The sequence below is a fragment of the Pongo abelii genome, chromosome 4, assembly GCF_028885655.2.
Source record: "Pongo abelii isolate AG06213 chromosome 4, NHGRI_mPonAbe1-v2.0_pri, whole genome shotgun sequence".
In the NCBI taxonomy this organism is placed as follows: Eukaryota; Metazoa; Chordata; class Mammalia; order Primates; family Hominidae; genus Pongo; species Pongo abelii.
This window is the reverse complement of record NC_071989.2, coordinates 177,247,195-177,273,837: the sequence shown is the minus strand read 5'-3', so window position 1 is coordinate 177,273,837 and position 26,643 is coordinate 177,247,195. Positions and strand designations below refer to the sequence as shown.

The following is a 26,643-nucleotide window of genomic DNA, read 5'->3' as shown; positions in this document are numbered from 1 at the left end:
CTTTTTTTCCCCCTTGAGTTAATTATTGTCATTTTTACATTTGCTTAGTTTCTACAAACTTACCACTAATTCAACCTCACATTCTGCTGGTTATCTAAATCTCCTCTCATAGAGTCCAGACCAGTGTGAATCTGGTGAGTTTTCTATTTTGGGATCTGTCCTGCCAGGGCTTCTGCCCTGCTTCAGTGTGAGCAAGCTGCTCTCTGTGCTCAGCTGGCTTCCTGAGATCCGCCTTTGTGTTCCTCTGCATGTCTCCTCACCTCTCTGTATACCACGTCTTCCTTTTCATGGTCTACCCCCCTCATTTTGGTAGAACATCATCTCCAGTAGCTTCCTGAGAAAGAAACCATGAAGGAAATGAACTTTCGAAAATCTCACATGTCTGAAAATACCCTTATTAGGCCCTACACTTGATTAAAGGTAGTTTTGCTGGATATAGAATTCTAGGTCAGAAATAATTTTCCTTAAATCCTTGAGGGCATTGCACCATGGTCTTTTAGGTTTCCAGTGCTATTGGTGAGAAGTCTGGAGCTATTCTGAGTCCTGATCATTTCTGTGTGACCTGATTTTTTTCTCTCTGAAAGCTTTTAGGATCTTGAATTGTCCCAGTGTTTGAAGTTCCACAATGAGATACCTTGGTGTGAGCCGACTTTCATCCACTGTGTTGGACACTCAGTGAACCCTTTCAGTCTAAAAATTCTCCTCCTTCAGTTCTGGGAAATGTTTCTGAATTATTTCAGCAATGCTTTTCTCCTCTGTTTCCTCTGTTCTATCTGGAACATATTTTCCTCAGATAGTAGATTTCCTGTCCTTGTAGTCTATTTTTTTTTCTCTTATTTTCAATCTTGTATTTTTGCTCTGATTTTTAGGTTGTCTCTGTTTTATTTTCCAGTCTTCCTTTGGAGTTTTCATTTCTACTCTCATATTTCAATTTCCATGAGCTCTTTTTTATTCTCTGAAGGTTCCTTTTTAAACAATGTAGTACCGCGTTCTTGTTTCCTGACCATATAGCTTCTCTTAACCTTCTCTTCTTCATGCATACTCCTTGTTTCCTCCAAGCTCTCCCTTCACCACGTGTTGGTTTGAGTCTCTATTTTCTCTGTTAGAGGCTTTCCTCGGATATCTGGAATCTTGGTTGTCTGCTCACATTTAAGGATGGGAGCCCAAAATGCTGACTAGAGTGGGGTTTGTGGACTGTGAGTTGCACAGCACGTGATTTGTTTTCTATTTTTAAAAAATTTATTTTATTATTTAAGAGACAGGTGTCTGTTGCCCAGGCTGAAGTGCAATGTACACAATCATAGCTCCCTGTAACCTTGAACTCCTGGGCTCAGGGAATCCTCCTGACTCAGCCTACTGAATAGCTGGGACTACAGGTGCTTGCCACCACTCTCGGATAATTTTCTTCTTTAAATTTTTTGTAGAGTTGGGGTCTTACTACGTTGCCCAGGCTGGTCTTAAACTCTTGGCTTCAAGTGATCCTCCCATCTCGGCCTCTCAAAGTGCTGGTATTACAGGCATGAGCTCCTGGCCACAGCGCATGATTTGGCTGTACATGATTTGGTTTCATCCAGGAATCCTCAACGTCAGTGTCTTTCCAGCTTTTCTCTTTATATCTCTTCCCTGGTCAGATTTCCAGTAGAGTTCTCTACTGTCCAGCCTAGAGGGTAATGACCTGGCACCGTTCTGGGCACCAAGTGGTATATGAGGGCTAAGGTCTCAAAACCTTTCACTTACTCGTGCTTTCAGGATAGTACACTCTGGCTCTGAATTTGCCTTGTGTCCTGGAGTCCAGAGACTATTTTACCCTCTCCAAAAAATAAACTTCCAGTCATTTGCCAGACTGAAGATGGTGGTTGCCTGACTGTATCGATTTAAGGAAAAGATCTGATGGTCTAATTGTCTTAGAAACAACTTTTACCCAATCCTCTTTGAGACCCTCCTCCCTTCAGTCTTACTTGCAGAAATAGCTGCTGCCACCAACATCTACAGTTTTTGCAAGTGCTCTATAGAACAGTGTTGTGAGCCTTCCTCACTATCAGCCCATTTTCTCTTTTCTCAGGTCTGCTACATAGGTTGCCACCTGTCTGTCTGCTTTCCAGCTTCCAAATTTTATTGCTGTTCTTTCTTCTCCAATTTTCCGTAATCTTATATATATATATGTATGCCTTAAAAATATATTTCATCTGATATTCTCCTAGTTTTGCAGTGAATAAAATCAAGTGAGTGGTTCAACTGGCATTTTTTAGTTTTTTTTTTTTTTTTTTTTTTTGAGACGGAGTCTCGCTCTGTTGCCCAGGCTGGAGTGAAGTAGCTGGATCTCAGCTCACTGAAAGCTCCACCTCCCGGGTTCACACTATTCTCCTGCCTCAGCCTCCCGAGTAGCTGGGACTACAGGCACCCAGCACCACGCCCAGCTACTTTTTTGTATTTTTAGTAGAGATGGGGTTTCACTGTGTTAGCCAGGATGGTCTCGATCTCCTGACCTCGTGATCTGCCTGCCTCGGCCTCCCAAAGTGCTGGGATTACAGGTGTCAGCCACCGTGCCTGGTCCATTTTTTAGTTTTTAGAGATGAGATCTTGCAATGTTGCCTGGACTGGACTCCTGGGCTCAAGCGATCCTCCCACTTTAGCCTCCTAACTGGAAATACATGTGTATGCCAGCATGCCTGGCTTCAACTGGCATTTTTAACTGGAAAGCCTTCAATGATTTATTTTCCAAATGGGAAATCAAGGCCTAGGGAGGGGAAAAATACGATAAGGTCCCAAAGAACCCAGCTCTCTTGAGTTCTCACCTTTTAGAGGGTGGAGGAACCAAGTGTAGCTGAAGAGCCTTAGCATTTGACTGACTGACGTGGGTTAAGTTAAGAAAATTGATTTTGAGATCAGATATATCTGGTTACAAAGGCTACCTTGCCACTCTTTACCAGTATGCCTTTGGGGAAGCCACTTCCTCTTTGGGGGCCTCAGTTCCCTTGTCTGTAGAATGGGAACAACACTGTCTTAGAGGACTGTGTGTGTGATTCAGGAGGGAGGTTACTTAGAGTGCCTAACATATTGCCCTCCAGGCACACAACAGGTGCATATTGAATGTTAGTTCCCTTCTTCCCCATGGAGCTAGAGTTTACACCAGAGAGTCGACAGCAAAGTCTCCATCCCCAAGGCAGGGCCCCGTCTGTGTCTGGGACCCAGAGCAGCCAAGGCCAGGTGGCAAAACCCTCACAAGCCCTGGCAAGCCATCTGAGTTAGAGAACAGGCGTGTGACTTCATCCATCTGTCATGCCAAGAGCTTGACTTGGAAGGCAAACCTGGCTTGTAAAACTTGAAGACAGAGTCATGATGAGGCTTGGGTCACACCTTGTTTAACTGGGATGCTTGGGCTGGGGGAATCCCAGTTTCTGTGTGGTTTGAATCTCAGATCCAGTTGCCTGAAATGACCCTAGTCCCTTCAGATGGAAGATATTTAACAATGAAAATGGTGGTGGTGCCTCTGAGGCCAGTGGACCTCTTGGGAGTGTCTGGAAGTCATATGACAAGACTGAGGAACCATATTGTTTACTTCCTACCTTTGACCATGTATTTATTCTTATTGGTTCCAGAGATCTGTAAAAAAAAACTCTTTTTCATTTACAATGCGAATGAACTAATAATAATTATTATTTACTGAGAGCTTAAGAATATGAAAAGTACTATTCCAAGGACTTTACATTTGTTAACTTAGACCCCATAACGTTAACTCCCATGAAGATGATACTATGATTAGATTCATTTTATAGATGAAGAAAACTGAGGCACAGAAGTGGCATAACTTGTGCAAGGTTACAACAGCTAGTAATCTGCATATCCTGGATTTGAACCAAAAAAGTCTGGCTCCAGAGTCCATGGTCTCAAACTATTATGTATTTCCTATCAATAGGACTATTTATTGAGCCATTATTATGTTCTAAGGAAATAGTACCAATTGTCTTACCTAGACCAGTGGTTTGGGCAGTTTTATCCCCTATGACACTTATGACATAATCTAGAGACATTTTTCGTTATCACAACTTAGGTGTGGGTGATACTGGCAGCTAGTGGGTACAGAACAAGGATGCTGCTAAACACCCTATAATACACAGCTCTCACAAAGAAGGGTTACCCAGACTGAAATGTTGATGGTGCTGAGGTTAAGAAACTCTGACATGGTCCCATGAGATGAAGGTACTATTAACATTTCTGCCCGACTGGTTCAGTCGGTAGAGAATGAGACTCTTAATCTCAGGGTCATAGATTCATGTCGCATGTTGGGTGCCAAGAATTTAAAAATTAACTTAAAAAAACCAAAAATTCAATAGTTAAACATAAAGATTCTGAGACTTAAAGAGGGAGTACGTTCCCCTAGAGAACACCCAGGTTGTCTGACATCAGAGTCCAGCTGCCACCTCCCACTACAGTGCTTCTTTTTTTTCTTTCTTTTTTTTTTGAGATGGAATCTTGCTCTGTCTCCCAGGCTGGAGTGCAGTGGTGCTATCTCGGCTCACTGCTACCTCAGTCTCCTAGGTTCAAGCAAGCGATTCTCCTGCCTCAGCCTCCCGAGTAGCTGGGACTACAGGCGTGCGCCACCATGCCCAGCTAATTTTTGTATTTTTCGTAGACACGGGGTTTCACCATGTTGGCTGGGATGGTCTCGATCTCCTGACCTCGTGATCCATCTGCCTCAGCCTCCCAAAGTGCTGGGATTACAGGCATGAACCACCGCACCTGGCCTCCTCCTACAGTGCTTCTCATGTGAATGTTTCATTCTCATAGTGCCCAACTCTAGTTTTTAATTTTGGAAACTTTTTATCTATAGAAAATTTGAAAGAATAATATAACGAATCTCAATATATCCTTCTCTTAAAGCCACGAATTTTTAATATTTTCACATGCTGCTTCTTGCCATCCCTCTTCCCACCCCAGTTCTTTCTTCCTCTCATTAGGGTGGTTCACAGTAAGCCCTCCACTAATCATGATTAGAAATGGTGGCAAAATCTGGACCATATTCAAAGCCATCAATGTGTCATCGACAATTATTTATTTGTTTCTGTTTTTGTTTTTTGTTTTTTGTGTTTTTTTTGAGATGGAGTCTCGCTCTGTCACCCAGGCTGATGTACAGCGGTGCAATCTTGGCTCACTGCAACCTCTGCCTCCCAGGTTCAGGCAATTCTCCTGCCTCAGCCTCCTCAGTAGCTGGGATTACAGGCACGTGCCACCACGCCCGGCTAATTTTTGTAGTTTTAGAAGAGAGAAGGTTTTACCATGTTGGCCAGGCTGGTCTCAAACTCCTGACCTCAATTGATCCACCCACCTCGGCCTCCCAAATTGCTGGGATTACAGGTGTGACCCACCATGCCCGACTGAGTTTTTCCTATTTTCTTTCCTTTCCTTTTTTTCTTGGATCTTTTTTGGAATAAGCTGCAGATATGTTGCCGCATGCATGTTCATAAAATCTATGTAGACATTCTCCTACATATTCATAACTCCATTACCAAAACTCAGGAAAGTCTCCAATTGTCTGAGAATGTCTTTTATGGCTGCTTTTTCCCCATTTCAGGCTCTAATTCAAGGTACACACATTTCATTTGGTGGTATGCCTCTTTAGGCTTTAAAAAAAAACCCTAGTCTAATTGTCTTATAGAATAATTCATATTATGGATTTGTCTGGCTGTTCTCTTGATTAGATTCAGATGAAATATTCTTGTGAGGGATCCTCCATGATGTCTTTATTGCATCACATCAGAAGGCATTAATATCACCTGGTCTCATTATTGGTCATGCTAATTTTACCACTACGTAAAGTGGTGGCTGCACATCTCTCCAATGTAAAAGTACCTCCTTCTGAAATTAGTGAGCGATTTATAGGGTAACTCTCATTACCTGACATGTAATTATGGGTCCATGTAAATATCCTGTCCCCCAAAATACAAAGGTTTGTTTTTATTTGTTTTTATATACACCTGACACTTTTTCAAACTGTGAGACTTTCGAGAGAGAGAGAGAGAGAGAGAGAAATCACTTTGCTCCTTTAAACCTGAGGTTCAACAGGGACAATAACATCTCTCTTCCAGGACTGTCTTAACAATAATGGTATGGACTGAATTGTGTCTCCCCTAGATAAACATAATACATTGATGTCCCAATCCCCAAAGTGATAGTATTTGAAGATGAGGCTTTGGGGAAATAGGCATAAATGAGGTCTTGAGGGTAGGGTCCTTATGATGGGATTAGTGCCCTTATAGAAAGAGGCACTAGAGAAGGCAGTTGTCTGCCAGTCAGGAAGACAGCCCTCACCAGAACTCGACCTTGCTGGTACCCGAATCTCAGATGTCCAGGCTCCAGAACTGTAAGAAGATAAATGTCTATCGTTTAAGCCACCCAATCTATGGTATTTTATTATGGCAGCTCGAGTTGACTAAGACAGATTAAGTGCTAAAACCTTCCTAAAAGTCTCCAGAACATTACTTGACACAGAATAGCTAATGAATGTAATACAGTTCTTTTCTATAACCTCTGAGATCCTGGGTTTTTTCCTGAGCTGCTAAGGAAAAAGGCGGGGCTGGGACAGTAAGTACCCTAGCAGGGTTTGTCCTGTCTTGGTAGCAGACAGAACTTCTCAAAGTGAGGGCTTCACACTAGAGGAGAGTTCAATGGCCCAACCCAGCCATGGCCACCCTGATACCATGCCCTGATGCTAGTTCCCGTGGCCTGGCCCACACTGAAAATACTGTGGGGACAACAGAATGGATTTGCAAGTTACCACTATCTCCTACCAGCTGTAAGACCCTGGGCACATTGTTGATCCTAAGCCTCAGTTTCCTAACCTGTTAAAGGGTGATATTAATTGTTCTTGCTCATAGAACTGTTATGAGGATTAACAGAAATAGCATATTCAGACTATAGCAGAGTACCTGGCATGAAACAGAGACTCAATAAATACAGGAACAATTTGGTTATTAGAAACAGTGAGGCTTGGCATGGTGGCTCACACCTATAATCTCAGCACTTTGGGAGGCTGAGGCAGGTGGATCACCTGAGCTCAGGAGCTCGAGAACAGCCTGACCAACATGGGGAAACCCTGTCTCTACTAAAAATACAAAACTTAGCTGGACATGGTGGCTCATGCTTGTAATCCCAGCGGAGGCAGGAGAACTGCTGGAACCCAGGAGGCGGAGATTACAGTGAGCCAAGATTGTGCCACTGCACTCCAGCTCAGGCAACAGAGCGAGGGTCCACCTCAAAACAAAAACAAAAACAAAAACAAAAAAAAACAAAAAAGAAAAAGAAAAAAAAAAGAACAAGGGGATTTTGGCATGCTTGCTCTCCTCCTTTGGGTACCAGGGATAGGATAGGAGCCCCGCTCTGACCAAGTTTATGTTCTGGTGGAGGAAATACTGATAACATACAAGCAGATGTATTGTGATACATGCTATGAAGGAAATAAACAGAGAGCCATGGCCAAGACTAGAGTTGAGGAAGAGTGGCTTCTGATAGAGTTGTCAGAGCAGGCCTCTCAGAGGTGATGACCTGAAGGATGAGACTTGAAGACTGAGAAGGACTTAGCCTTGCAAATGGATGGGTGATAAAGCATTCTAGGAAGAGGACCGGCAAATACTAAGGCACTGAGGTGGAAAATTACAGGGTTGGGTAGGGAAGCAGAAAGCGGGGCTGGGGACTCAGCGCATCTGGAGCCTAGTGAGGAGGGCATGAGATGAGGCAGGAGTGGCTGGCAAGGGCCTGACCATGGAGGGCTGTGTAGTCCATGGAAAGAGTGAGGGGAAGCCACTGAAGGGCATTTGATTGTTTTGAAATTGTGGTAAATACATGCAACATAAAATTTACCATTTTAACCATTTATGAAGTGTACTGTTCAGTAGCATTAAGTACATTTACACTGTTGTGAACATACTACCATCCATCTCTAGAAATTTTCTTCTTCCCAAACTGAAACTCTGTAATTGTTAACTAAGAATTCCCCACTCCCAATTCCCCTAGTCTCTGAAAGCTTTTAAACAAGGAGATATGTAATCTGATTGGCATTCCGAGATGATTACAAATGAAATAAAATGAAACGCAAATGGCAAATGAATCACTGCAAGGCACAGGTAGGAGCAGGAAGAACAGTAGACAAGATGGTGGTTTGGACAAAGAGTAGAGGTGAAGAAAAATGGGCAGACTTGAGAAGCAATATTGGCAGAACTCAGTGTGGCCATTCTCTGTTGGTGTCGGTGGGGGTGGTGGTAGTGGGAGGTACTCACAGCTGACCTGGGAGCCCAGCTTGTGCTCCCAGACGGCATGCAGTTGCTGGTACTCCTGCTGCGCAAGCTCCAGGCGCTGCTGCTTCACCTGGTAGATCTCCTTTTGTGCACTCAGAGCCTCCTGGGCCACCACCAGGTAATCCTTCAGCATATGTTCCTGCTCCCGCCGCCATTGTACTCGAGGATCCTCAATCTGAGTGGTTTCTGGAACAGACCCCAGAGATTCTAGGTCAGCATCTCACAAATATCTGTTGGGCTGGTGGCCTGTGGAATCCACTAGCAGAAAACAAAAAGCAAAATGCATAGACAAATCACAATAAATGTAAATGGGGCAAACTCATTTACTAAATGACAGTGATTCTCCATTTGGAGTAGTCAAACAAATAATAAGCCAGGGGGCTGGGTGCGGTGGCTCACGCCTGTAATCCCAGCACTTTGGGAGGCTGAGGCGGGTGGATCACTTGAGGTCAAGGAGCTTGAGACCAGCCTGGCCAACATGGTAAAATCCCATCTCTACTAAAAATACAAAAATTAGCCAGTATGGTGGCAGGCACCTGTAACCCCAGCTACTTGGGAGGCTGCAGCAGGAGAATTGCTTGAACCCGGGAGGGGGAGGTTGCAGCAAGCTGAGATCATGCCACTGCACTCCAGCCTGGATGACAGAGTGAGACTCTGTCTCAAAAAAAAAAAAAAAAAAAAAAAGAATAAACCGGATCAATTTCCAAACTCAATGTCAATCTCTGAGAACAGCCTGAATAAGGATCAGGTTTGAGTACTAATCTAGACAGAGAGGCTCAAGGACATTAGAGATGCTCAAGGTAATCTCCTTTGGTGAAGACTAAAGGAAAGAAAAATAACTAATGTTTCAGAGGATGTGGAGAAATAGGTACCCCATAGCCAGCTGGAAATGTAAATTAGAACAGCCTTACTAGATGACTATCTGATGATGCAAATTAAGAGCCTTAAAATGTTAATACCCTTTGACCAATAATTCTCCCTACAGTAATTCATTATAAAAAGTAATTTAAATTCAGTCAAACATATATTTGTACAAAACCATGATAATAATAATATATTATGAAGTAGCAAGCACATGTCATTCATTCTATGATAAGTGCTGTTCTAAGAACTTTACATATGTTTACTTCTTAAATCCTTACACTAATCTTATAGATTCTATTACTGTCCCCATTATACCAATGAGAAAACTGAGACAGAGAGAGGTTAAGTAACTTACTCAAAGTCACACAGGAAATAAGTGTTCAAATATGTATGCTATATCACAGAATGCACTATTATAATGATAACGCCTTTGAAGAAAAATTAATAAAATGGAAAGGTACTTATAATATGCAGGTCATAAAACTGAATAAATGACTGTATCTATCAAAATCAATATGCACATTCTCAAAAAGATGAGAAAATAGGAAAATATCAACAACGAACTAGGTGGCAGGATATTTTAGGATATTTTATTTTTTACAAAATTTTGTGTACAAAAATCATATACAATAATGATCTGGAAAAAAAGCAGCCGACTAGATATGGAAGAGGTTAAAATAATGTCAAAGAATCAATGCCCATGGACTATTAACTCCTCAGTCACCCCCAGTTGTTGGGTGGTGTTAGGGGTGATCAACAAACCAGAAATTGTACAATCAGGGCAATGTGGTGAATCCAGCCTCCAGATAGGTATTGCTTCTGAATTGATTACTGGTATCTAAAAAATGGAGAGATGTATTCATTAAAATCCTGTTTTATGGCTTTTCTTGATCATTCAGAAGTTCTGGCCACCTTGGGTTCACAATTGGCCAGAAATCCCAGCACTCCATCTGTCAAAACCTGGTCTGCTTCATTCATTTATGTCATATGCCTAGCCCGGGGAACACTGGAGTTTATGCCTCCCAATCTAGGCCCTTTAGCTCTCATTCCTCCTAAACAGGTCCATTGAGCATCTCCAGTGAAAGAAAGATCAAAGAAGCAGCAGGGCCAAGTTTTCATTCCCGCCAATAATCGCTGTGTTACAACAGAAAGGCTGTTTAACCTCTCTGAATCTACTTTTGTATCTGTTAAAGGGGGTAATGAACCCTGCATCACTACTTCCCAGGAAACAGGAAACTAAAGCACTTGTGCCAGGTAAAGGAAACAAATGATAGTGAAAGTAAAACCCAAACTATTGCCTAGGACCAGTTTTTGTTGTTGTTGTTGTTTTGTTTTGTTTTGCTTTGTTTTTGTGAGATGGAGTCTTGCTCTGTCTCCCAGGCTGGAGTGCAGTGGCGTGATCTTGGCTCACTGCAACCTCTGCCTCCTGGGTTCAAGTAATTCTCCCTGCCTCAGCCTCCCAAGTAGCTGGGATTACAGGCGCCCACCACTACACCCAGCTAATTTTTGTATTTTTAGTACAGACAGGGTTTCACCATGTTAACCAGGCTAGTCTTGAACTCCTGACCTCAGGTGACCCACCTGCCTCGGCCTCCCAAAGTGGTGGGATTACAGGCGTGAGGCACTGTGCCCAGCCTAGGACCAATTTTTGAATCATCTGTGAATAGCAATTCTTCAAGCTTTTCCTCCTCCTTTTTCTGAGAAAAAAAGTAAGGTCTGAAGACTGCTGACAGTGGCTACCAAAAACTGCCCCTCATGAGGAAAGCTTTCCATCCCTTCAAACCAAACAGGAGGCAGGAACAACCGCAAAAATAATACAAAGACAAAACAAAAAAACAAGGGGGAGGTGGAATTTGTAAAACTGGGCTACAGAACAGCTGCTGTGGGCTCCCATCTCCCATCAGCAGCTGTGGATTCCCTCGGCGTTCAGGACTCGTGGGTCCCCCTGAGGGATCTGCCCTACACCTCCAGCTGGCACAGGCCACAGAAAAAAGCAGCTCAGCCTGTCTTGAGCAGGCTGGCAATGTTTCTTAAAGTTTGTAACTTTTAGAAGATCTGATTTTTCACCGAAAAATAATGAAAATTAGAAAAAAGAAAAATCCCACAATTCCACCATGACAAGTTTGTGAAATAAGAGAGTTTCCATCTCTCCAATCCCATTGCCCAGAGGTAACTGTTGTTGAGTCTCACACAGATACTGCCTTCTGATTATACACGAATTTTTGTTTATACATACAAGCCTATATATACAAGGTTACTTTACTGCAACATGGACCATGCCATATATATTGGTCTGTGACTTGTTTTCATCTCTAAATGATATAGCATGCTCATTTTTGCCTGTAGGTGCACCTTCTTTTAAACACCTGTATAGTGTTCCACGCTATGGTATTTGGGTTTATTTAACCAGACCTCGATGGGAAATATTTGAATTGTTTTCAGTTCTTTTGCTACTACATTCAATGCTGCAGTAAGGGTTCTTAAAAACATATGTCTATGAATTTGTGCTATTAATTCTGTGGGATAGGTTTCTTAAAGAGAAACTACTAGATCAGAGGGTACACACACTTATAATTTTAATAGATATTACCAAATTACCTTCCAAAGGTAGGTAATTTCTGTTCTCAAAAACAGCACACGAGAGTGCCTCTCCCCCCACATTCTCAGTGAAATTGCTTTTTTTTTTTTCTTTTTAAAAGTCAGTGCCTCATCCAGTGATTCTGGGTCTTTGCTGCATATCAGAATTAGCAGAGAAGCTTCAAAAAAAAAAACAAACAAAAAAAAAGCCTGAACCCCGCCCCACCCCCCGAAGAACACTTAAATTAGAATTTCCAGGAGTGGGGCTCAGGTATTGACAGTTTTTAAAGCTTCTCTGGGTGACTCTGGTGCAGATATAGCTGAGAGCCCCTGGCTGAACATTAGAATCATCCAGGAGAATTTTTTAAAAATCTCAATCCTACTCCAGATCAATCAAATCCCAATCTCTGGGAGTGAGAATAAAGCAATGATGATTTACAAAGCTCCCCAAATAATTCCAATGTGCCACCCAAGGTGAGAACCGGTGTTTAAGAGATGACAACAAACACATGGGCCGATCAGTCACTGAGGCTGGCAGGTGCGATGCGGGCTCCAGGTGGAATCACCTGCCCAGGTGCTGGTTGAAATGCTGGGCCCGTGTCCAGTTCCCTAAGTGACACCTAGGTGGACCCTCCCACAGTGTTCTGGATTTCATCTGGAACAGGCACCTTCCCTTTGGCCTTAGACCTCAGCACTGCTCTGTAAAACTATAAAGGTATATGAGACCCTTACCTGAAGGTCTGGCCAAGCCAGGTGGCTTGGCGACCATTTTTTCTGGCTCATGGTCTCTTTTGTAAACCAATAAGAATAGATGGGTGCACGAACAGACAAAAACAACACACAAACTCACACCAGAACTGGTTCTCAAACTGGCTGCACACTGGAATCACCCGAGAGATTTCCACTGAATTGATCTACAGTGTGAAGTGGGCATCAATTTGTTACATTTCTAAGAATATTTCCTTTACCCCAATGATCCCTTGGACGCTCCCAGGCAATCTCCTCTACTCACCCCCTCTCCCAGTTTGCCTGTTTTAGAACTTCACATGCATGGACTCACACAGTTATTTGCTCTTAAGGGCCTTGGTTCTTTCACCAAGCAGAAGGTTTTTAAGACTCATTCCTATTGCTGTATCTGTTGTACATTTCTTATTATTGCTGAATAACATTCTATTGTATGAATATATCACATTGCCTTTGTGATAAATTGTTAGTTTGCTTCCAGTTAGGGATTATTATGACGAATACTCTAAGTCTTTGTGTGAGCATGTTTTCATTTCTCTTGGACAAAAATACCAGCGGTAGAATTGCTGGGTTATACTTGGCAAGTATATGTCGAATTTCATAAGAAACTAGCAAACTTTTCCAAACTGGTTGTACCATTTTACATTCTCACCAGCAGTGTATCAGAATTCTAGTTCTTCCACATCCTTGCTAGCAGTTGGTATTGTTATTTTTTTCCTCATTTTACTCATTATAGTGGGTATGTAATGATACCTCGCTGGAATTCTATTTTTTATTTTTTGAGATGGGGGTCTCACTATGCTGTCCAGGCTGTCTTCAACTCAACTCTAAAGTGATCCTCCAGCCTCAGGCTCCCAAGTAGGGACTACAGGCATGCACCACCATGCCCCAGCTGATTCTGTATTTTTATTTTTGTAGAGATGAGGTCTCACTATGTTGCCCTGTGCTGCCTTATGTTTTGCTATGGCTGGTCTTGAACTCCCGGGCTCAAGTGACCCTCCACCTCAGCACACTGAAGTGCTGGGATTACAGGCATGAGCGACTGTGTCAGCTGCTTCTTACTGTTAAGTTGTAGGACTTCTTTACATACTTGGAATATGGTTCTTTGTTAGATATATGTATTGCAATATTGTCTCCTTATCTGTGGCTTGTCTTTTCAGTTTCTTAATAATGTCTTTTGAGGAACAAAGGTTTTAATTTGATGAAACCAAATTTATCAATTTTTCTTTTCTGGTTAGTGCTTTTTATGACTTGTCCAAGAAAAACTTTGCCTACCATAAAATCTTGCAGATTTTCTATGTTTTCTTCTAGATGTTTTATAGTTTTAGCTTTTATGTTTAGGTCTATGATCCATTTTGAGTTTAATTTTACACATGGTGTGAGGCAAAAGTAGAAGTGGTGGCCTATTGTTTTTCAATATGGATACCAGTTGTACCAGCAATTGTTGAAAAGATTATCCTTCAAGGGCATTGGGCCTTTTAAAAATTCTTTACATGGTTCTAAAGAGCTGTGTTGGCTGGGTGCAGTGGCTCATGTCTGTAATCCCAGCACTTTGGGAGGCCGAAGCAGGTGGATCACTTGAGGTCAGGAGTTCAAGACCAGCCTGACCAACATGGCGAAACCCCGTCTCTATTAAAAATACAAAAATTAGTTGGGTGTGGTGGTGCATGCCTGTAATCCCAGCTACTCAGGAGACTGAGGCAGGAGAATCGCTTGAACCCAGGAGGCAGAGGCTGCAGTGAGCCAAGATCATGCGATTGCACTCCAGCCTGGGTGACAAGAGTTAAACTCCGTCTCAAAAAAAAAAAAAGAGTTGTGTTAATGCCATTAGTTCTGAACTGTCACACCCTGAGGGGGTCCTCCCACAGCCCAGCCCCTTCTGCTGACACTACCCTTCCTCAAGTCCATCTTACTAAAATAGGTAACTTTATAACTGGCAGGCCCTTTGAGATCATCTTGGCCACTACATTTTAGTTCTTGTTTTAATTAAAAGTATACATAGATATAGCTTAATAATTCAGTGCACCATAAAATTTCCTACATAAAACATCTCTCTCATATCCCTCTTTCCAAAAGCAGCTACTTTTCAAACATGTATCTGCTTTAGTGCAGGCATCATTGAGAACCACTTCTCCACTTTCTTCTGCTCCATGCTCTAAACCTCTCCCTACAAACACACGCCATACACATCCTCCATACAGCACACATGGCAGCACACTCATGAGCTCTCCATACACCGACCCCTTCCTACACTTGCCACACACCTGTTTTCTCCACACTGCATACACACCCACGCCGCTAACAATACTGCATTTTCCAAGGGCCTTAGCAACAACAAAAGCAATTCTCTTAAAAACATCTGGAGAATATTCAACCTTGTTACTATGGAAAGGAGTGCAAATTCAAAACAATGAAGTAAGAGTTTAAACCTATGATATATGTATCAAAAGTCAAAAGAAACAAAGATAGCCCCACACTGATGAAGGTCTGAGGAAAACAGTACCCTTATGTCTTGTGGCAGTACAGGCTGATATAATCTTTTGGAAATATTCACCAATCTAGGAATATATACTAAAAGCTCCCAAAGTATTTATAACTTTGACTTCAAAATCCTATACTTGGAAATGAATTTCCAGGAAATTATCACAAAGAAAGTAACATACACAAAGAGTCTTCCCTGAGTGCTATTTAAAATAATAAATGAAAATAACCCAAAAGGTTGGCAATAGGAGCATTATGGTACTTCCATTATGTGTTTTATTTTTCCTTTTTAAAAAAATTTAACTTTTAAATTTTAGATTCAGGGGGTACATGTGCATGTTTGTTACATGGATGTATTGCATGATGCTGAGGTTTGGGGTATGATTGAACCAAGGTACTGTGCATGGTACCCAATAGGTAGTTTTTCAACCTTTGCCCCCATCTCCCTACCCTCTCTAGTAGTCCCTAGTGTCTATTACTGCCATCTTTTATGTCCATAAGTACCCATTGTTTAGCTCCCACTTGTAAGTGAGAACATGTGGTATTTGATTGTTTGTCCTTGTATTAATTTGCTTAGAATAATGGCCTCCAGCTGCATCCATGTTGCAGCAAAGGACATGACTTTTTCTTTTTAATGACTGTATAGTGTTCCATGGTGTATATGTACCACATCTGCTTTATTCAATCCACCGCTGATGGGCACTAAGGTTGATGCCATGTCTTTTATATTAGGAATAGTACTGTGATGAACATATGAGCGCATGTGTCTTTTTGGTAGAATGATATCTTTCCTTTTGGATATATACCTAGTAATAGGACTGCTGGGTTGAATGGTAGTTCTAAGTTCTTTGAAAAATCTCCAAACTGCTTTCCACAGTGGCTGAACTAATTTATATTCCCACTGACAGCATATAAGTGTTCTGTTTTTTCCACATCCTCACCAGCATCTGTTGTTTTTTGACTCTTTAATAACAGCCATTCTGACTGGTGTGAGATGGTATCTCGCTGTGGTTTTGATTTGCATTTCTCTGATGATCACGGATGCAGAGCATTTTTTCATATGTTTGTTAGCCTCTTTTATGTCTTCTTTTGAGAAGTGTCTGTTCATTGTTTTGCTCACTTTCTAATGGGGTTATTTGTTTTTTGCTTGTTGAATTTTTTAAGTTCCTTATAGATTCTGGATATTAGACCTTTACTAGATGCATAGTTTACAAATATTTTCTCCCATTCCATAGGTTTTCTGTTTAGTCTGTTGATAGTTTCTTTTTCTGTGCAGAAGTTTAATTAGGTCCCATTTGTCAATTTTAGTTTTTGTTGCAATTGCTTTTGAGGACTTACTCATAAATTCTTTCTCAAGGCCAATGTACAGAATGGTGTTTTCTAGGTTCTCTTCTAGGCCTCTTCTAGTTTGAGGTCTTACATTTAAATCTTTAATCCATTTTGAGTTAATTTTTGTATACGGTAAAAGGTAGGGGTCCAGTTTAATTCTTTTGCATATGGCTAGCCAGCTATCCCAACACCATTTATTGAACAGGAAGTCCTTTCCCCACTGCATATTTTTGTCGACTTAGTTGAAGATCAAATAGCTGTAGGTGTGTGGCTTTATTTCTAAATTCTCTATTCTGTTCCATTGGTCTACGTGCCTGCTTTTGTACTAGTATCATGCTGTTTTGGATACTGCAGCCTTATAGTATAGTTTGAAGTTGGATAATATGATGCCTCTGGCTTTGTTCTTTTTGCTTAGATTTGCTTTGGCCATTTGGACTCTTTTCTGGCTTGAAATGAATTTAGAATAGTTTTTTCTAATTCTGTGAAAAATGACACTGGTAGTTTGACATGAATAGCATTGAATCTGCAGATTGCTTTATGCAGTATGGCCATTTAAACAATATTGATTCTTCCAATCCATGAGCGTGGAATGTTTTTCCATTTGTTTGTGTCACCTGTGATTTCTTTCAGCAGTGTTTAGTAGTTTTCCTTGTATAGATCTTTCACCTCCTTGGCTAGATGTATTCCTAGGTATTTTTTTGTGTGTGTGTGGCTACTATAAATGGGATTGCGTTCTTGATTTCGTTCTCAGTTTGAACATTATTGGTGTATAGAAATGCTATTGATTTTTTTATATTTATTTTGTATCCTGAAACTTTGCTGAAATCATTTATCAGTTCTAGAAGTCTTTTGGCAGAATCTTTAGGGTTGTCTAGGTATAGAATCATAACATCAGTGAAGAGAGATATTTTGACTTCTTCTCTTCCTATTTGGATATCTTCTATTTCTTTCTCTTGCCTTGATTGCTCTGGCTAGGACTTCCTCCATATGTGTTAAAATGTATTGACACATCCTTTTGATGTATTAAAAATGACAAATATGGGCCAGGCACAGTGGCTCACGCCTGTAATCCCAGCACTTTGGGAGGCCCAGGCAGGAGGATCACCTGTGGTCAGGAGTTTGAAACCAGCCTGGCCAACATGGTGAAACCCCATCTCTACTAAAAATACAAAAATTAGCTAGGCATGGTGGCACATGCCTGTAATTCCAGCTATTCAAGAGGCTGAGGCAGGAGAATTGTTTGAACTCGGGAGGTGAAGGTTGCGGTGAGCCAAGATCACACCACTGCACTACAGCCTGGGGACAGAGCAAGACTCTGTCTAGAAAAAAAAAAAAACAAAACAGACAAATATGAAGATTATATAGCACCCCTTAGATATCTATGATATAGTATGAAGTCAAAACAGACATAAAATTTGATCACTGATTAAAACCATCTAATCATGGTATGTGTAGATAATCAGGGATACTGAATACTGACATGAAATAGTAAAAATCGCTTATGTTTTAGAAACAGTTGTCTGTAGGCTGGGCGTGGTGGCTCACGTCTGTATTCCCAGCACTTTGGGAGGCCAAGGTGGGTGGATCATCTGAGGTTAGGGGTTTGAGACCAGCCTGGCCAACATGGTGAAACCCTGTCTCTACTAAAATTATAAAAATTAGCTGGGCGTGGTGGCGGGCGCCTGCAATCCCAGCTACTTGGGAGGCTGAGGCAGGAGAATCGCTTGAACCCAGAAGGTTCAGGTTGTAGTGAGCCAAGATCTGCCACCGTACTCCAGCCTGGGCAACAGAGAGAGACTTCATCTAAAAATAAGAAGAAGAAAAGAAAAGAAAAAAACAAAAAAAAGAAAGAGTTGTCTGCATTGCTGCTTCCAATTCCTCCCCTGTTTTCTTTTAGACTCACTCTAGTCAGGCTTTTGCTCCCAGTCCTTGTCCAAAGCTGCCCTCCAAAGTCAGGGTCACCCAGGTTGCTAAATCTATTGGTCTATCCTTGGTCCTCTCTGTATTTGCCCTGTCAGAAGCTTTCGACACTGTTGGCAATTCTCTGCTTGATATGTTTTCTTCACGTGGCTTCCAATACACTCAGTTTCCCTCCCTCCTTTCTGATCACTCTTTCTCAGAATCATTGCTGCTTTTCCTCTTCTTGCCACCCTCTGTTGTCTGGAGACCCATGATTTATTCCTTGGTCCTCTTCCCTGTTTCATTCCCAACCAACTTAATGTCTTTACATACTAGCTATATTCCAGCAACTCTCAAATACTTATCTTCAGCCCAGATCTCTCTCCTAAACTCCAGATTTATATATCAAACTGTCAAGCCACATGTCCTCTCAGATAGGTAATACGCATCTAAGTCTCGATGTGTCCAAATGAACTCCTGCTCTTCCTTCCTAAGTCTACTCTCCCTGCAGTTTTCTCCACTTGGTTGATAACAACTCCATCCTTCTAGTTGCTCAGCTCCAGAAGATATTCTTTCCTTTTTCTTTCATACTTTACATGCAATCTATTGGGAAATCCTGCTGTCTCTACCTAGAGAATACCTCCAGCATTTGGCCAATCTTCATCCTGACCATTCCTATAGCCCAGGTCTAGGGCACCTGGACTGTGGCATTTGTCGCTCACAAGTCTCCTTGCCTCCACCCTTGCCCTAATAAGGTGTATTCTCAGCATGGCAGTCAGACTGGTCATTTTAAGACATAAGTCAGATCATGTTACTCATCTGTTTAAAACTCTCCAGTGGCTCACTCCCATCTCACACAGAGGAAGAGCTAGGCCTCTGGGGCAGACCACTGCCTGACCTCTACTCTGCTGCACTCTGTCCTGATGTCCTTCTCCCCTCTCCTCACTCATTATGCTATATGCACACTTGCCTCTTTGCTATCCCTTGACCGCTAAATGTGATCACACCTTGGAGTTCTTGTTCTATCTATGCTTTCTATTTGAAATGCTCTCTCACCTCCTTCAAGTCTTAGCTCAAGTCTCATTTTCTCAACAAGATCTTCTTCCCTGAAGACCATACCATATTTAATGGTACTCTTGGTCACCATTACCACGGCCCTTTCTTCGCCACCCCCAAACACACCTCAGCTCCCGACTTTGCCCTTTTTTCTGTGTACTGAACATTCTCTAACATACTACATAATCTACTTATTTATTTTTTGCCTCTCCTGCCAAAATGAAATTTCCGTAAGAGCAAGGATCTTTGCCATTTTGTACTCCCATGTATCGCAAGTTCCCAGAAGAGTTGGCCAATAAACATTTGCTAAATGAATGAATGTTCAATGGTGAATGTATGAGCGAATTGTTGTTTGATTATATTGTGCCTATACCTCTCTTTTTTTTTTTTTTTTTTTTTTTGATACTGAATCTCATTCTGTTGCCCAGGCTGGAGTGTAGTGGCAGGATCTCAGCTCACTGCAAGCTCCACCTCCTGGGTTCATGCCATTCTCCTGCCTCAGCCTCCCGAGCAGCTGGGACTACAGGCGCCCACCACCACGCCCAGCTAATTTTTTGTATTTTTAATAGAGACGGGGTTTCACCGTGTTAGCCAGAATGGTCTCAATCTCCTGACCTCGTGATCCACCCACCTCGGCCTCCCAAAGTGTTGGGATTACAGGCGTGAGCCAGCGCGCCCAGCACCACCAACCCCCCCCTTTTTTTTTTTTTTTTTTTTTTTTTTTAGAGACAAGGCCTTGCTATGTTGCCCAGACTAGCCTTGAACTCCTGGGTTCAAATGATCGTCCTGCCTCAGCCTCCCAAGTACCTGGAACTATAGACACATGCAACCATGCCCGATATTGTGTCTACAACTCTTAAGAGAATTTCAGTCCATGAACAATGCACACACAGAACTGGTCCAAGTGCATGGCTCTGAATGCCTGGGCCTTGGTGCTCATATTCCTACTATATTGGTATCAATGGCTCCATCTACTGAGGAGGTCCCCCACATCCAACCAGACCGCCTCAAACCAAGAGGAAACCAGTAGCCTGACAGCTTGTGAAACTACCAGATAGAATTCTTCCTGCTATGGCCCCATTTAATCACCCCCATACACCCCATTTCTGCCTTCATTCCCTCAAGAATAAACTCTGCCATGGCCTGCTACTACTTTCTTCCATCTTTCCAACAGCTCCCAGAAGCACCTTGAAATCCCACTCCCGCCATGAGATTTTAATGAGGGGGATGCACTCAGCAATTAGAAACAGGAAAAGACTGATTAGGGCTCCTGCACATCAGTGTTTAACCCAGCATCCCATGCAGCCCTCCAAGCATTAACCTCATTCCCCATACACACTCAATTAGGCATATTTACTTCTCATTATCCAGTACGCAATCATGAGTGCTAATAAAAACCTTTGCTACCCCCAACAATGCAATTAATGCCATTAGCTGTCTCTCAGAAGCTCTTCTACACTTTGGTGCCAACAACAGTCCACTCATTCACCCATTTATTCATGCATTCATGCACGTATGCCCTTTTCTATTTAGCAGAGGTTAAGTTCACACCTACTATGTGCCTTACCAGGCAAAGGCCTGGGACTAGAGAGAGGAATTAGACACAGTCTCTGCTCTAGGAGACCTGCAACAACAGGCAAATGATTATAATACAGGGTGATGAAGGGCACAAGACAGGTGCGGCCAGGGTGCTACTGAAACCCAGAAGAGGAAGTAGATGGAGAAGTACAACTTCATTCTCCAGGGCCAGTTCAAATCCCAGCCCTGCCACATTTTAGCTGTGAGTCTTAAGTAGTCAATTGACTCTAAATCCCATTTATGACATGGGGATGATCATCTGAACATCCCACCAGGAATTGGGAGGATTAAAAGAGATAATGCCTATCAAGTTCTCAGCACAGGACATGGCACAGACTGTGTGCTCAGTAAACAGAGGCTATTAGGATTTGATGCCCTAGTCTCAGCCTTCAGACTTTGCCAGGCACATCCCATTTCATTCCATTTTCTTTTTGCCTGAGAGGATTAAGGGGATGCTACAGTTTAGAAGGCTGAGAGTGAGGTCAAAAAATCCCTTTCCTCCATACACATGGACAAGTGGGACAGCAAATTTCAGAGAACAGTCTTGGCCAAGAGGGTGCTCAATGGATGAGGCCCAAACACACATCAAGTCTCCCCTGCTGGAGGATTGCTCCCTGGGTTCCTTTACCTGTCAGACAACCTGCTTCTTTCCTCAAGTCATTCCTCCATCATAGTCCCAGAGACAGAGGTACAAGGAATCTTTGTAATGGATCAGGATACTTGGATCACAGATATGAAGTGAGGGTGGGCTGACTGGTATGATGGGCCAGACACACACACACACACACACACACACACACACACACACACACACACACACACTCTCTCTCTCTCTCGCCAATTCACTATGGACATATATGCATACGTGTTGTGGGGGGCCTGCTAGGGCTCTGGCTGCCCTAAGATAGTCTGGCAATGACAATGACACGTCTTTCTTTTAGGGGAAAAAAAAGGTACGCCCATAAATTTACATATGTAAATATATATGTGCATATATACACATACACACATACAAACACATGATTAGAAAATTTCTGGAATGATACACAAGAAACTGTTCACAGTGGCTGCCCCCATAAAATTGGGGAGATGGATTGTGAGAGGAGTTTTAGATTCTATTAAAAACCCTTCTAAACTGTTATTTTTACACAAGCATACATTATCTATCTATATCTACATCGACATTTCTATCTAAATCTATATAAAACAAAATACAATCTGGCTCCAAGAGTCTGCAAGTGGTTCTTCCAGACTTGGAGGGAGGATGGGCTTGGAGGTAGAGGGATGAAGAGGGCACAGGGAAGGGAGGACCGTCGGGAACTTACTGGTGTTGTGGTCTATGAAGTAATCTCCAACCTGTGGGTCATATGCCTCTTCCCATCCTAGCGGCAACTCATCACTAATGCAGTCAGCAAAGGTGAGCGGTTTGGTGTACCTGGCAAGGGAGAGGAGAAACAGACTGCATCAGCCTACAGTCCCCAAACGCCTGCAACCTGCTGCTTCTCTGTGCCTCTTGCTTTTCTGGGCTGGCTCAACAGATCCAAAAGTTTTGCACTGCAGCAGCACCAGCTCTGTCGTTCCCTTTGTTCCCGGGAAGGTGAACACAAAGCTGCAGCAGCAGGATAAGATCACCCTGTGCGGGAGGCAGGGAATCTGTGTTCTGGTCCCAACTTTGCCACTCCTTCAGAAGTGACTGGAACAAGTCACCTTCCTCCTTTGGGCCTCTGTTTCTGCAACTCTGATTGAGGGTTTGCAGGCAAAGGGTCTAAGGTCAAGTCTTGCTTCTTGACTTGGACTCCAGCCCTCCTTGGCTTCTCCACCTGCAACTCACTCAGCCGCCCCACCTCCAATCCTTATCCTGGCTCTGCCTCACGCCTGCCATGCTCACTTGCCCTTTGGAAGGCTGGCTTGCCGCAACATCAAGAATAGCAGATGTTCCATCCCTGTGAGTTTGGCCAATGAGCAGTATTTATTTTCTTCTTGAGCTGATTCCCAAATGCTTGCACCCACAACGGCGCTTCCTTAGACAATCCAGGCCAAACTGATCTTTTAGCAATAACCGCTCTCTATGTCCCCATCTTGTGGGGAGTGAAGTGGTAGTAATCACCAAGTCTCAGTGGCTAAATCAAATAAACAAATCACTCAACTAAAGGAACAAAGGCTTGTCAGTGCTGGAAAATTATCACAAACGATTTGTCAAGTATTTAAACCAGAGTATGGGGAGCTGGGAATCTGGGTATATGAGATTCAGCCTGGGTGGCCCCTCCAGACAGTCACTTTGGTTTCTTCCCATCGCTGCCTCTGCCTAAAATACATATTCTACAATCTCCTTCTCCTGTCTGCTTCCTACCCGATCCCAATTCTGGAAGCCCAGAAGGCTCTGCTTCAGATTCTTTCTATAGATTGGCAAAGTGAAGTACAATGGGACAGGACTGGAGATGACTGGGCTGGGGTCTAGGATTTCTCATCAAGGGCTTCCTTCCAAGGAAGAGACTTGCTAGATATGTCCCCTCCCAACAGCTCCCCTGCTGCTGCATATGGATCATCACCTTTTAAATTCCTTCTTGGGGATTAATTAAATGATTTTAATCAATGGTGCAACCAAGCTACAGAATCCTGAGTCCAGCACAATTGGCGCTCAATAAGTATTTCTGCAATGGGGCCCAGTGCAGTGATTCATGCCTATAATCCCAGCACTTTGGGAGGCTCAGGTGGGTGGATCACTTGAGGTCAGGAGTTTGAGACCAGCCTGGTCAATGTGGTGAAACTCTGTCTCTACTAAAAATGCAAAAATTAGCTGGGCATGGTGGCTGGTGCCTGTAATCCCAGCTACTCGGGAGGCTGAGGCAGGACAATTGCTTGAACCTGGGAAGTGGAGGGTGCAGTGAGCCGAGATCGCACTACTGCACTCCAGCCTGGGTGACAATGTGAAACTCTGCCTCAAAAAAAATAAAAAATAAAAAAATTGCACAATGAGTGAATAATTTAATGAATACATAGGAAAAACCAAAAAAAGAGGCTTACACTCTCCTGCCCTCTCAAATCCACTCCAAATCCAACTTAAAGAAAAATACATGAAGAAAGAGATGCTGAAAGAGCCCCAGCTGGATAGGAACTGGTGTGTTCATGTACCACTATATACCTAGGGTCTGGCAGGCTATGAAAAATATCTTTTGGTTGAATGAATGAATACCCAAAAGCTTCTGATAGTAATTTACTGCTGCACTGTGGAAGGCTGCTGGTTCCATGAGGATGAGGCCAGAGGTATGTGATGTGCAACACACTATGTGCTAAATTAGCCAGGTATGGTGCTGCGCACCTGTAGTCCCAGCTACTTGGGAGGCTGAGGTGGAAGAACTGCTTGAGCCCAGGAGTTGGAGGCTGCAGTTAGCTGTGATGGCACCACTGCATTACAAGCTGGGCAACAGAGCACGACCCTGCCTCTAAAACACCACCACCACCAACACCACCACCACCACCACCACCAAAACAAATAAGGGTTCAGTAAGCATCACTTACTGGCTGTGTGAGTTAGGCAATTTATTTGACTTCTCTGAGCTGCAGTATTCTTATCTGTATAACGAGGACAGTACTAACTCTCCATTTGTTGGGTGGGTTAAATAACGCCATGTTTGTGAGTACTTTTAGCACAGGTGCCAGTGTGAATGGGCACTCAAAAATCATTAGTTATCCTTACTTCCATTTACCAGAAGGAGAAACTGAGGCTAAGAAAGACTAAATAACATTCTCAATGTCAAAGACAAAGCTGGGATTTCAAGCCAGATGGCTGGTCTCTAGCGCCCCTGCAGAGAGCTACCAGATTCTCTTGAAAGCTGACACCTTCAATGCATCTCCTAAGCCCCATGGGAAAATACAAACTACCATTTTGGAGTAGAAGGAGGGAAAATGGGGTAGACACAGGTGATGGGGACTTCCCTCAGCTCAGGATGCACTTGGTTCAGGAGCACCTGCTCCAAACGACCTGGATGAAGATTCCCCAAAGCCGTCTCCAGGCTTTCTGCCACCGCCCCCCGTGCCCTGCCAGATGTCAGAAACAAAAGGCCACTTCTCTCAGTGTCTTGCTCAAAGTTCTTTAAGTGGTTTGTTCCCTCTTCCTTATGGAGAATGAAGACCAGCAACCAAGAGGAAAGCCTCATCTAACATCACCTCATCTAACAAAGCCTTGAAAGGGGCTCTGAAGGAAAGCTCCACATGCAGGTAAAGCCTTCCATGGGGAGTGACTCCATGGCTGATGACAGGTCAATCTGTGGGGAAACAGGCATGGTCAGGCCACCAGAGAGATCATTCTTTCTGGCTCATTCCTCCACCTGCACTGTGCCCAGAGAAGTCCCACCTACCAGCAGAGGCATGAATCTTATATAGACAGTTTGCAACCCAGAAAACCAAGAAGATACGTCCCCTTCCCAACAGCTCCCCTGTTTCTGCTATGGATCATCACTTTTCAAAATTCCTCCTTGGAGATTAATTAAGTGATTTTAATCAGTGGTGCATCCAAGCTACAGAATCCTGTGTCTGGCATAATTGGTGCTCAAAAAATATTTGTGCAATGGGTGAATAATGTAATGAATATGTAGGAACAACCAAAAAAGATGAAATGTTCTGGCCGGGTGTGGTGGCTCACGCCTGTAATCCCAGCTACTTGGGAGGCTGAGGCAGGAGAAGCGCTTAAACCCGGGAGATGGAGGTTGCGGTGAGCCGAGATCGTGCCATTGCACTCCAGCCTGGGTAACAAGAACAAAACTCCGTCTCAAAAAAAAAAAAAAAAAAAAGATGAAGTGTTCTTTATTTTGCTAACATGAAAGATGCTCTCAATATACTCTGAGAAAAACAACACTGTTTAAAGATAAAAGCTACAGGATACTGTTACAGTATGACATTTTGCCTAAAGAGTGTGTGTGTGTTAGTAAAGAAACTGGAAAGATACACATTGAAATGCTATCTGAATATAGGGATTTCAGTGTAATTTTATTTCTTCTCTTTCTTTTTTTTTTTTTTTTTACTAATTTGTTGTGTTCATACATTAATCATAACTAAAATGTTGAATAATGGCTAACTCTAGGCCTAGAAAGCAAGCTGTGTATGTGACATTCCCTTTCCAGGTAGCAGGTGCTCTTACTCTGTTTTGCAAATAAGAAAACATGCTCGACATCACACAGTTAGTAAATACCACAGGTATAACCTGAAGTTCCACTGCCAGATTCCAAAACTCGAGCTCTGCTAATAAAAATTAACAAGACGGGGCCGGGCGCAGTGGCTCACGCCTGTAATCCCAGCACTTTGGGAGGCCAAGGCGAGCGGATCACAAGGTCAGGAGATCGAGACCACAGTGAAACTCCGTCTCTACTAAAAATACAAAAAATTAGCCGGGCACAGTGGCGGGCGCCTGTAGTCCCAGCTACTCGGGAGGCTGAGGCAGGAGAATGGCGTGAACCCGGGAGGCAGAGCTTGCAATAAGCAGAGATCGCGCCACTGCCCTCCAGCCTGGGGGACAGAGTGAGACTCCGTCTCAAAAAAAAAAAAAATAAAATAAAATAAAATAAATAACAAGACGAAGAGTGAGTCTCAGAACAATCTGGAACACAGAGCAAGCTATGCTAGAGGTACAGATGGTGAAACGAGACAAGAGGGACATCTGAAACAGGCAAAAGGCATGGGGGCTTTAGCATATTTGGGACCTTCAGTTATCTATGTGTTGGTGCAAGGATATTCAATAGACCTGGGAAATCCATGGCTGCTTAATAAAAAGGCAATTAAGTGTTCAAAGTCGGCTAGGTGCAGTGGCTCACGCCTGTAACCCCAGCAT

The 26,643-nt window shown here is 42.9% G+C and overlaps 1 protein-coding gene across 9 annotated transcripts in view; it reads right to left on the bottom strand.

The window, feature by feature from the left end:
- Positions 1–26,643, bottom strand: part of WWC1 (WW and C2 domain containing 1) — a 179,417-nt gene that overhangs the window by 77,382 nt on the left and 75,392 nt on the right. For 8 of the 9 annotated variants that reach the window (XM_024247451.3, XM_024247452.3, XM_024247454.3 and 5 more), the window contains exons 2-3: positions 22,145–22,254; positions 8,274–8,477 (exon numbers count right to left, since the gene is read on the bottom strand). In XM_024247451.3, coding sequence (XP_024103219.1) covers positions 8,274–8,477; positions 22,145–22,254 — 314 coding nt within the window. Of the gene's footprint in view, positions 1–8,273; positions 8,478–22,144; positions 22,255–26,643 lie in introns of those variants that run through there. The other variant, XM_063724378.1, reaches the window with a different exon arrangement.